The sequence below is a fragment of the Pelophylax lessonae genome, assembly GCF_965119305.1.
Source record: "Pelophylax lessonae genome assembly, chromosome: 12".
In the NCBI taxonomy this organism is placed as follows: domain Eukaryota; kingdom Metazoa; phylum Chordata; class Amphibia; order Anura; family Ranidae; genus Pelophylax; species Pelophylax lessonae.
Genome location: NC_138779.1, coordinates 58,107,420 through 58,119,956, shown reverse-complemented (window position 1 = coordinate 58,119,956; position 12,537 = coordinate 58,107,420). Strand labels below are relative to the sequence as shown.

At 42.2% G+C, this 12,537-nt stretch overlaps 1 protein-coding gene across 1 annotated transcript; it reads right to left on the bottom strand.

The window, feature by feature from the left end:
- Positions 1–261: 261 nt before the first annotated feature.
- Positions 262–8,075, bottom strand: NPPC (natriuretic peptide C). Its single transcript, XM_082273721.1, has 3 exons — positions 7,920–8,075; positions 6,566–6,869; positions 262–853 (listed from the first exon to the last, which is right to left on the bottom strand). The coding sequence occupies exons 1-2, from the start codon at positions 8,010–8,012 to the stop codon at positions 6,573–6,575; spliced, it is 390 nt and encodes a 129-aa protein (XP_082129847.1). The 5' UTR covers positions 8,013–8,075; the 3' UTR covers positions 262–853; positions 6,566–6,572.
- Between the last annotated feature and the right edge of the window lie 4,462 nt (positions 8,076–12,537).

Below are 12,537 nucleotides of genomic sequence, written 5' to 3'. Positions count from 1 at the left end.
TCTTTGTTAGAAGAATGATGATACACAGACCCCACCTGTGTCCAAGACTTAAAAAATAAATCTTAAATCTATCTGTATGCGATGTGTGAACACCCTGTCCCCTGACTTTGCAGCATGAGGGGGAGACGTGGTTAAGGGCAGTAAAAATGCTCCTCATTCGCATGCTTTTACCTCCCCTCCCCTATTCGCAGGTCTAAACGAGGCCCTTGGAGTTGCCAGTTTCTGTGATGACAAATTTTTAAAATACTGAAACAAAAATGATGAATATTTGTTAATTGTTTTATTCATTTATACTTTTTATATTTAAGCAGAACTGTAACACAGGTAAAAATAAAATGGACTTTAATATTTAAACTGACACATTTCTGAGCTGAAGCAAAACTGAGATAATTGGAAAAAATAATGATCAACATCAATATTGCATGAGGACGCTGCAGAAGTAATTGTTCAGTCCTCTGAATCTGCCGCCATCTGCTGTGTTCTCAGAAATAGGCTGCCATGGCGGTGGCCATGCTTGCTTGGATTGGGATGGGGTTGTGGCGTGTTCCCAGTCCCAGCCAGGCAGCAGCGTGCATTTCCTACGCACACATATAGAAATCACATTCACATTTAGTACATCACAGTAAGGTACCCCTAGCTGCATTACCAGGTGCAGAGCATACCACCCTAGTAAATGAAGCCCATAAAGTTCCAAAGTAAAGCTCTGTCATCGGATCTTACAAAATAGGATGACTGTGGAATAACGATGGCTGAGTTGGTGGTTGAAACACATTATGTGGGTGTCAAAGCTGAAGAATGTTGATGTGTTCTGGAGCTGAATGATATCCAGTCCCATCGATGAGTGACGCTGACCCTGTAAACAGATCACAGATGTTAATAATGACCCGTCACCATGTTAAGGTCAAACTCCAGTTTACCAGGATATTAATTCAAAGGGACAGTCCACTGAGATGTCATCATTTATTGCTTGGTAAGGGCTGGAGAGTGAAACCCCCTGAAAGTCTCTTTTGTATCTCCAGTTCCCTGGTCTGTATGCTGCTATGTCCATTATGAGGGCTTTCACCATCCTTGTACTGAGTTTCCTAATATGCACACCTGCTGTGCCAGTTATGAGGGTCTCGCATCGTCCCTGCACTGAATTCCTTGGTTTGCACAGTTTCTGAAGCCATTATAAGGGGCTTCAACCATCACTGTGCTGAGTTCCTGGTCTACACACCTGTTGTGTCCATTATGAGGGACTTCAACCACCCATGTGTGGAGTTCCCAGGTATGCACACTTGCTATGCTCATTACGAGGGTCCCCACCATCACTGTGCTGAGTTCCTGGTCTACACACCTGTTGTGTCCATTATGAGGGACTTCAACCACCCATGTGTGGAGTTCCCAGGTATGCACACTTGCTATGCTCATTACGAGGAGTCCCCACCATCCCTGTGCTGAGTTCCCAGGTATGCACACTTGCTATGCTCATTACGAGGGTCCCCACCATCCCTGTGCTGAGTTCCCAGTCTACACACCTGTTGTGTCCATTATGAGGGACTTTAACCACCCATGTGCTGAGTTCCCAGGTATGCACACTTGCTATGCTCATTACGAGGAGTCCCCACCATCCCTGTGCTGAGTTCCCAGTCTACATACCTGTTTTGTCCATTATGAGGGACTTTAACCACCCATGTACTGAGTTCCCAGGTATGCACACTTGCTTTTCTCATTACGAGGGGTCCCCACCATCCCTGTGCTGAGTTCCTGGTCTAAACACCTGTTTTGTTTATTATGAGGGACTTCAACCACCCATGTACTGAGTTCCCAGGTATGCACACTTGCTATGCTCATTACGAGGGGTCCCCACCATCCCTGTGCTGAGTTCCCAGTCTACACACCTGTTGTGCCCATTATTAGGGGCTTCAACCATCCATGTGCTGCTTTTTTAGGTCTGCATACCTGCTGTAAACATTATGAGAAGTTCCCACCATTCCTGCGCTGAGTTGCCTGGGCCTGCACTCCTTCTATGCCCATTATGAGGCACTCCAACCATTCCTTCTGGATTGTTTTATTTATTTTTAAGAAGAGCTGCACAAAAACACCACCATGACGGTTGGGAAAAGGTCCTGGCTCTTTGGCATAAATATCCAACTAGAGTAATCATCAAGCAATACAAACAAATCAGGGATGACTTATCCCACCAAGCTCCACTTTCAGCTGAACGATTTCCTGTGAGTAATATATAGTTCCACCTGTTACACTATTGGGAATTAGTGTTTTATTGCTCTGATTTAGGCCTGGGCCACACCGTAATCGCACAGGAACACTTTCCATGCAATTCCGTGCAATGCAATTTTCAGCCCATTTTTTGAATGAGCTGAAATCACCCTAGATGGCCCCAAAAAGTAGTGTATGCACTACTTATAAAACGCATTGCAACTGGATCGTATAGTACTACGGTACATTGCGATTCAGTGCAGTCAAACGCGCTGTGTTTGTGATCTTTGTTCAGGGCGTTATTAGGAATCTATTGACACCTGCAGCAGATTGCACACCTGGTGCATTTGGAACGCAGTGTGGGAAATGCACAGGGAAAGTGGGTGCTCATTGTGCCCATTAATGAGGTGTTCCCACCATCCCTGCGCCGAGTAATATTGTCCTAATTTGGCTCTGATGCACTAAAAAAAGAAAAGAAGGCCACACACAGGGGCATAAATGCAAACCCCTTTATGTGAACAATGCAGAGGCATGGGGGGAGGGGGGGGGGGACATTAAAAGGAGACTTGTGCTCACTGAAAGCATAACTTTTTCATTAAAAATTATAATTTTATTATTATTCTAGTTTGCAAATAAACACTAATTATTTTTTCTCTTGCTATTTTTCAAACTTTTTATTCTGCTTCAAGTTTTCTTCAGTAATAGAAACTTGTCTCATAAGGTAATTGGTCATGTGATCTCTGCTGAAGCATGGATCAGAGGTCCTATTGGGGAATCCCAAAAACATATGACTGTTTTTTTTTAATTCATTTTTTTTTTTTCTCATCTTGGGGAGGGTTAAAATTGCTGTCACATTTTATTCGTCATCTGTGTTCTATTAGGAAGATTTTCCTTCACATCCTGTCCTCTCAACAGGAAGTAAGGATAGATTTTTATTGTGAAGGAAACAGGAAAAAGTGTCTCCATTGGAACATTTACCCTCTATTTCTGTTCTGGTGACAACCCGAAATTTTGGATTTACTCTCACCTTTAGTCCTGGTGACACTGGTGATCAGGATATTTATATAACTATATATATTATATAATATATATATATATATATATATATATATATATATATATATATATATAGTGTGAATCTTTCTAATATTGGAACAGACTGCATTAAAAAAGCCGTAACAGTGATTCCGACCACTTATTAATTCATCCAAATTCTAAAAAAAAGATTTTTCCTGTAGTTATACCTCAAAATACCTTTTATTCTCCGTGGAAAGGTTGCTCCCTGCACTCACACTGCAGTGGTCTGTGCTGGCAGAGCTGAGGAACAGCCACACCCCTCATCACAAGTGTTCTCACACAGAGGGGAGGGGCATGTCTGACCAGTTCAGTTACATTATTAAGCACACTTGGTTTAACTCTGGTGCCTTTTAGACAGCACAATGATACTTAGACACAAATAATAAATGCACATTTTTTTGCAGATCACAGGTGCAATGCCAGGCACATGCAGACTTTCAGATTAGGAGGCCGGATGCATGGATAGCGGGGGGCGGCACCCCTGCGCCCCCAATGGACGGGCCGCCACTGCTTAGATTATAATCTCCTTGAGGGTAGGGACTGATGTGAATGTACAATGTATATGTAAAGTTTTGCATAAATTGACGGTGCTATATAAGTACCTGAAATAAATAAATGGGAGGAGTGACTGTTCCTCAGCTCTGCCAGCACAGACCACTGCAGTGTGAGTGCAGAAATCAGTGTTCATTGCTGTTTGCCTTGTTCAATGAGCCAATAGCACGCATGTATTATTTGGGATTTATACTTTACAATGATGTGAGAAGCTTAAAAAATGCCAAAACATAATGGTGAGGAGGGGGGATATTACACTGCCTACACCGTACTCCTCTTAATAAAGTCTTATGTCAACCTACAGCTGCTGATATAATACAGAAAGTACCTACCCCCTGACCTCAGGTATCGATAAGCCTGGAATACGATGGACTCTTCAATCCTCAGGCATCTGAGAAATATGAGCAGAGTCTGTTTAATTCATTCTCATTCTCAAATAATTTCTGTACTGGGAGAGGAAGCAATCCCCATATGGAGCTCCTTGTATTCCAGCTCAGCATGGCCATATAGGCAGCTCAGTGTGGTTTCAGCACCAAGGACAGCGACTGCAATTATCCAGCTTATCAGAGCTGTCAATCATCCTGCGCTGAAAAAGAAACACGCACTTCTTGGCTTATTCATTAATTCCTCTTCGTCGATGAAATATCGACGGAGGGGTCTTGTAGCAATTATCGTCCTGCCTGTCATTCATCTTTGCTAATGTATCTCTTTAATAAATTCATTTCAGTTTGATAATGGCCGTGGCTTTGCTCATGCTTTTCTCCTCCTACCTTATATTCTTAAAAAAGTGGACGTAAAGCCCAACATTTTTTAATCCCTGGAAGGTTAATTTTTCTGGATATCTTTGAGGGATTTTCCTTTTACTTCCTGTCTCAGAGACACAGCAGGAAATAAGAGGAGATCTCGCCAAAGTAGGGGAATAGTTGTCACCGGAACAGGCTCATCCTTTGGAAGATTTACTTTCTTCGCCTGTTCAGATGACAACTCAATATTTATGGATTTTCCGAGGCAGTGGTCGCAAGAGAGGGTGCATCTCCTCAGCAGGGACACAGACAGTAATAAAAACATGACAGAGGGTCTAAAATTTGGATTTACTTAGATGCACTTTCATATTATTTGTCTTAATCTTTTTGACTTATAAAAGGGGTCCTGTTGGGAGAACTACTTTGGGTTGACAGGGGTTCTAAAAGTTTTACAAAAAAAAAACAAAAAAAACCTTTAAGCTAGAATCATGCTTAAGGGCCTATTTACTTTTTTTGCGGTGTGCTAACTTATGTTATGTGCAGTATCAACATGCATGGCACTAAGGCAGTTCAAAATGAATGGAGTGCCAATACACCCTAACATGCCCAAAAATCACACATGACCCTTTTTTTTTTTTTTTTTAACGCAACAGACAGCAATGCACTACTATGCATTGGGGCATGCTACAAAACAGGTTAGTTGCTTTAGTGCAGGGGTCTCCAAACTTTCGAATGAAGGGGCTAGTTTACTGTCCTTCAGACATCAGGGGGGCCAGACTGTGCCCAGTGGGAGTAAACATTTCCCGATCTTTGGTATTATTGGGAGAAAAAGTTGGTGTCAGTGGGAGGAATAGTGCCCCATTTTTGTTGTCAGTGGAAGGAATTATGCCCCATTGTTGGGGTCAGTGGGAGGAATGGTGCCCCATTGTTGGGGGTCATTGGAAGGAATAGTGCCCCATTGTGGGTCTCAGTAGCAGGAATTATTCCCCATGGTTGGTGTCAGTGGAAGGAATTATGCCCCATTGTTGGGGTCAGTGGGAGGAATGGTGCCCCATTGTTGGGGTCATTGGAAGGAATAGTGCCCCATTGTGGGTCTCAGTAGCAGGAATTATTCCCCATGGTTGGTGTCAGTGGAAGGAATTATGCCCCGTTGTTGGGGTCAGTGGGAGGAATGGTGCCCCATTGTTGGGGTCATTGGAAGGAATAGTGCCCCATTGTGGGTCTCAGTAGCAGGAATTATTCCCCATGGTTGGTGTCAGTGGAAGGAATAATGCCTCAAGGGCTGTATAAAGGCAAGCAAAGGGCCACATATGGCCCCAGGTCTACAGTTTGAAGACCACTGCTTTAGTGCACTTGGGTTTTAAACCCAAGATTTAAAATGAATGGGCTGCCAACACATGCTAACATACCTAAAATCGCACATGCCCCCCTTTTTTTAATGCAAGGCTCAGAAATGCACTATGATGCACTGGGTTAAGCTACAATGAGGGTTTATTGCCCTAATACATTAAGGTGTAATTTAAAATGATTGTCACTGCAAAATTGCAAAGCATGTTTCGTAAGTTACTGCTCAATGCGGCAATGCATGCATTACTGTAATGCATAAGTGTGAATCCTGCTAAGGTTTATAATGACCTGTGTTGGTGGCACTAGCTGATATAATAGCATCTCTGTCTGATAATAATATGGAAGGTGTTTTAGCTCTTTATAGACCTTAACCAACTTACCATAGTAGGCAACTTACCTACAAAGTATTCACCTGTTCCTAAGTTCAGGAGCCAGTGCACCCAACGTTCCTTGCTAGTCCTGTCCAACTTTGTGCTCTGCTTACATCTGCTCCCCTTTTTTATTTCTGCTGTCTGAGCCTTTTAGTAGGCTTACAAAGTGTGCTACACCAAACAAACTTGACCCTGTTTTAAAAAATCAGCAGCCCACAACAAACGGGCCAGGACATTAGTGAAGCAAACTTGTTCTGCCATGCCCCTACTTCTTACCTATAACTCAGCAGCCCAGCCCACTGAATGCTCCGATTCTGTCCAGCTTCACCCCGAAACATCCTCTAGAATAGCCCTTTTTGCTTCTTTGTCTGTATCTTCGTGACGTGCCAACGGGGTCTTTTAGCAGCTGCTGAAGCGTTACCTCGTTAACATGGGGACTGTCGCCTTGCTCCAACCGGTTTTTGTTCCACTGAAGTTCTGGGTCCAGCTGGTCCAGAGAATCGGTCGGTACCAGCTGCTGATCTGCCTCATCGGAACCATAGGAACGCTCAAAGTTATCCTCTAGCAACCTGGACAAGCTCTAGGAAGAAGGTGGTTTGGTCATCTCAGAGCTGGGACATAAGCACAATTCTAGATATTGCAATCAAAAGGGTTTAATATAAGATAAAAATCAACCTGCCCATGAGCACATAATTGGGGTTATGGGAGATTGAAATTAAAACCAAGCCAGTGATAGCAAAATCAAACCAATTCCACTGGTCATCTCCTTGTAGCAATCAGTACATGTAAAATAATTTGTGATTATTTGTTATGGGTTACTGCATTTGGATTTTGCTTTACATTTTTTTTTTTTTAAAGAAAGCTTGAATGATTTTAATTTCTTTGAAATTATATTAGCACAGAATTCAAATTAAAGGCATTGACATAATTTAATAATAATTATTATTATTATTATTATTATTATATTTAAGTAGGATGCTGTGAGTTACATAGGGGCTGATGTATGAAAAGGTGCAAACAGAATAATTTCTTGCTGTCCATAGCAACCAATTTTTTTAATTTTCAGACCTGGACTGCAGTAATGATAGTTAAAAATGAACGAAATGCTTGTTAACTATAGCAAACAATCAGAATCCTCATTTCAGCATCAGACCTGAATTGCATGGATAACAGATGGAAGTTTTTTCCTGTAGCACACTTTTCCTACATTAGCTTTTTCTGAAATGCTTACCTGCCTGATCTTTTGATATGGCATTTGTATTGGCATTGCATGCCCAACCAAAACAATTTAATGCAATACAGGGAATAAGGGTGACATGCCAAGTGCAGTATCCCATAGCATCCAGATGGCATTGTACTATGGGTGCAACAATAAAAGAAGCCTTACTATATTAAAAAAAAAAAAACACTTGCTGGGAGTCTTAGTGCCTCAATAGTGAGATTACTGCTGTTTTTTCTTTTAAATCATTTTATTGTATATATTTATTTATGCAAAAAAAAAAAAAAAAACTAAACAATAGGAAACACAAATAACAGTGATAACAATGATGACATAATTAGACTGAAGCATAAAATGTGGTGAATATAATGTATGACCCCATGCTGTTGTGCTGCCCAGAGTGCCACCTACCTGCAGGCTGGACAGTGGTTTCCCCTTGGCTTGGTGTTGAGAGACCATGAGGAGCATAATGAACCCCAGGCAGGTGCCACGCTTGTAAGACATCTCTCTGCTTTTTCCTGATGCCTGGTGTGTGCCTTCCTCCGACTTATCCCTGACTGCCTTATATCTGGTGCCCCAGCAGGGCTGCCAGCCCACCCACACGTATGGATTGGCTGCTTATCTCATTCTGCCCATCTTATAAAACAATCATATCCTGGCCTGTGAAGAAATGGCACTCATATATATATTTATGGTGTTGATCTGGTGAATAAGAACTTTTGTGAAAACATTGTCTATAGGGGGGATACGTGTTTCACATATAAAAAAAAAAATGATTTTTTTTTTGTTCCCTTAACACTTAAAAAACCTTGAAAAATCAACAGGATATCAGCTATTCTTCCAAACTATGTAATAAAGAATTCATGCAAAAAAATAATAATATTAATAATCATAACTCTGCAAATGCAGAGCGCATATTTATTTATATTATTTATAGAAATTGTCTCTTTCTTTATCTGTCTTTCCTCCTTTTCTCATTGTTCCCTTTGTCTTTCCTTTTCTTTCTTCCTCCTTTTTTCTTCTCATTCTCTCCTGCTTCCTCTCTTTCTTTATCTTGGTCTTCCTATTACTCTTATTTTTCTCTCTTTTTATCTCAGTCTCTCCCCTTCTCTCTTTCTTTATCTTGGTCTTACTCTCACTCTTATTTTTCTCTCTCTTTATCTCAGTCACTCCCACTTCTCTCTTTCTCTTCACCTTTTCTTCCTCTTTCTACATCTTTTGCTTCTTTCCCCTCTCTCTGTTCATCTTGGTCTCTGTCCTCCTCTCATTCTCTGTCGCACTCACTTTCATTATCTTCCACGCTCTCCCTCTCCCATCTAACCTTTACCCCCTATCTCTTCCACTCCCATCTAACCTTTTCTATCTCTCCCATCTAACCTTTACCCCCTATCTCTCCCACTCCCATCTAACCTTTTCTATCTCTCCCTTCTAACCTTTACCCCCTATCTCTCCCACTCCCATCTAACCTTTTCTATCTCTCCCTCTCCCTTCTAACCTTTAACCCCTATCTCTCCGACTCCCATCTAACCTTTTCTATCTCTCCCTCTCCCATCTAACCTTTTCTATCTCTCCCTCTCCCTTCTAACCTTTAACCCCTATCTCTCCCTCTCCCATCTAACCTTTTCTATCTCTCCCTCTCCCGTCTAAACTTTACCCCCTATCTCTGCCACTCCCATCTAACTTTTTCTATCTCTCCCTCTCCCATCTAAACTTTACCCCATATCTCTCCCACTCCCATCTAACCTTTTCTATCTCTCCCTCTCCCATCTAACCTTTACCCCCTATCTCTCCCACTTCCATCTAACCTTTTCTATCTCTCCCTCTCCCATCTAACCTTTACCCTCTATCTCTCTGAGTCCCATCTAACCTTTTCTATCTCTCTATCTCCCCCAATGTTAGTGTCTTCCTTGCTCTCACTTTTACTTCTCTCTCCCTTTTCTTCATTCCTTCCCTTCTTTCTGTTGTTCACCATATTTATCTTCCACCATGATCCAACATTTTATCTCTCACTTTCAAGTTTTATCTTCCTCATTCACTGTCTCCCTCTCTATCTGCTTCTTTTACCTTCTCTCTTTTCTCATTTCACAGTTTCTCTTTTGATTGCGGTGTTCCCCTCCCATTCTTTTCACCCTCTCACCCCCATCTCACTCTTTCTCTCTCTCGTCTGTCTCCCCACCTTTTGTTTTCTTCTCCCTCTCTCATCCACTCACTCTCCTCTCCCTATTTTCTTTCTCTTTTCCATTCTCTTCTCTTTCCCTCATTATCCTTTTTCTCTCTCCTCCACCCCCCCCCCCATCCCAATTATATATTCATCTCTCTCTTGGCCTCTCCCACTCCATTTTTTCTCATTATAGGAACATTTTGTAAATACTGGATGAAAAAAATAAAACGTCACAACCCCATTAGCCAAAGTTAGTGTTTCATCAATCTCGTTAGAGAAAGAATTTTCATTGGCTGCTGTGGGCAGGAACTCCAATTTTGCTCTCTTTTTCTTTTGTATAATTTGTCATAATTACCTTCTTCCCTCTGTATCTTCTCTCCTTTTTTATCTTTCTCTCTGCATCTCCCCCCACACTTTCTTTTTATTTATTTATCCATTCCATGTATCCATTCATGCATCCATCCATCTATTTGTTTGTACATCGATCCGACTGTCAATCCATTCATCTATCCATCCATCGATTCACTGATCCATCTGTCCATCCATCCACCAGTTTGTTCTTCTATTCATCCATCCAGCTATCCATAAACCCAACTATCCAACCATCCATCCTTTCAATCACCCACCCATCGACCAGCATGCCCATCCATCCATCCATCTGTATGTCCTTCCATTCATCCATCCACCCATACATCTTCTCATCCATTCATTCATCTGTCCATCTGTCTGCCCATCTGTATGTGCATTTATACATCCTTTCATCCATCCACCCATCTGTTCCTCCTTCAGCCCATCCATCCATCAGTCAGTACATTCATACATACAAACGCACACCTATTCATCAGTTCATGCACCCATCCATCCACCTACCAGTCCTTTCATCAATCCGCCCACCCACCCACCAGTGGATCCATCCATCCATCTATACATACTTAAACCTACCTTTACATCCATCTACCCATCCATGCACCCACCCAACCAATCAACCGTCTATCCACTCATCCATCCAATCAACTTTCATAACCAACCCATACATCTATCTATCCACTCATCCACCCAATAACCCACCTACCCCCCAGCACATCCAATCATTATTATTACTATACAGGATTTATACAGCGTCAACAGTTTGCGCAGCGCTTCACTCACTCTTCGCACGCATCCATTGACCCATTTATTTGTTTGTCTGTCCATCCACTCATCCTTCTATCTGTCTATCCATCCAACCACCTACATTTCTGTTCATCCATCCACCCACCAGTGAGTCCATCCATCCATCCACATATACTGTACATACATTAACCAACCTTTCCAACCATCTACCCATTCATGCACCCACCCATCTAATTACCCATCCATCCAACTTGCTTAACCAACCCACTCATCCATCCATATATTCATCCATCCATACATAAATACATATAATAATCCACCTATACATCCATCCATGCACCAATCCACCCACCCATTCTTCCATACATCCATCCACTCACTCACCCATCCGTCCATCCATCCACCCATCTGTTTCTCCTTCTGCCCATCCATCCATCCATCAGTCAGTTCATCCATCCATCCATCCATCCACCTATACATCCAACTATCAATTAATGTACCAATCCACCCACCCATTGTTCCACACATCTACCCATCCATTCGTGCATCCATCCTGCTATAAACTAGCGAGAGATTATATCTGATTGGTTCCTGATTGGACTTCACTTTACACATCCTTTCTGCTGTATAACAAGCTGGCAGCTGGCAGGAATGTTGAACAGATCCGAGCTGAGAAATTCAGCTAAAAGAACAAATTGAAAAAAATGCCCCAATTCCCTGAGAGGGGCAGATGTTGTGATAACACGTTATGAGTAATTAGAGAGATGCAGCCACACAGAGCTCGTTACACACAGAATTATTTCGGAGTTTGGCCACAAGCCGCCTCCTGTGCCAGTGGGACTGCCAGCCGAGATAAGACATTGAGAAATCTCAGGAGGCATGGAAAGCAAACTCTGTAAACTTCTAAACTTTCTAACCTGGTTGTTGAAATGCAACCAAAGATCCCGCCTGCCCTTTAATGTTCTGTCACAGAGGTAAAAGAGGATTTAAAAGTTTAGAGGTAAAAGAGGATGGTTTCAAAGAAGCCTGTAGAAGCTGCCCCCCCCCCCCCCCCCAAAAAAAGAAAAAAAAAGAAACCCAAGCAGAGAGCAAAGAACTATTCACTAATATTTCCCATAGGTTACCTGCAGCTAATCCTTCCCCCAGTACTGACTTACCATGCCTTGTTCTGCATTGTCTCTGTGTGGAGTCAGCCATTTACAGAAGGTAGGGCAGGGCTTTGCTTCCTCTGAGCTGTCACCCTAAAAACTAGTGATTGGATAAGTGGTGGGGTAATGATCAAGAAGCAAAAGGAAGATGGAGGAAGCACAAATCCACAGAATGGAAGAACCAGAAGCAGAAGCAGTGAGTTTCTTGCAATACCAGCCCTGAGGCACAGCTTCCTCCCCGGCACGGAGAACAGGGAGCAACACAGTATTTATACTGTATAACCAAATCTTGTTCCTAATCTAGTGAACCTAGCAGTCAGAGAGAGCAATGCCTTTGATGATCTCACACTGCAGATATACAGCTATGAGGCTATAGGCACAGAAACTACAATGAGACAAAAGGTTTGTTTTTCTTTGAAATGAACTAGAAAAATGGGCGTATCTTGTTAGAAAACATAAATGGCCCCCATGTTTAGTTATCCTGTATCTTTAATTTTTTTTAATTTACCTGGCGATCCTATTGTCCACTCTTATCCAGCAGAGATCTGAGAACGCTTCCTAGCCACTGCTAAAATAACCATAGCATTGTCAACCCCTCCACACTGCT

What these genes read in the sequence shown, in the direction of transcription:
- NPPC (XM_082273721.1), bottom strand. Translation starts at nt 8,012, where the DNA reads ATGTCTTACAAGCGTGGCACCTGCCTGGGGTTCATTATGCTCCTCATG. An exon ending in AACCACTGTCCAGCCTGCAG is followed by an intron (nt 6,870 to 7,919) that starts GTAGGTGGCACT and finishes CCTTCTTCCTAG; the next exon opens with AGCTTGTCCAGGTTGCTAGA.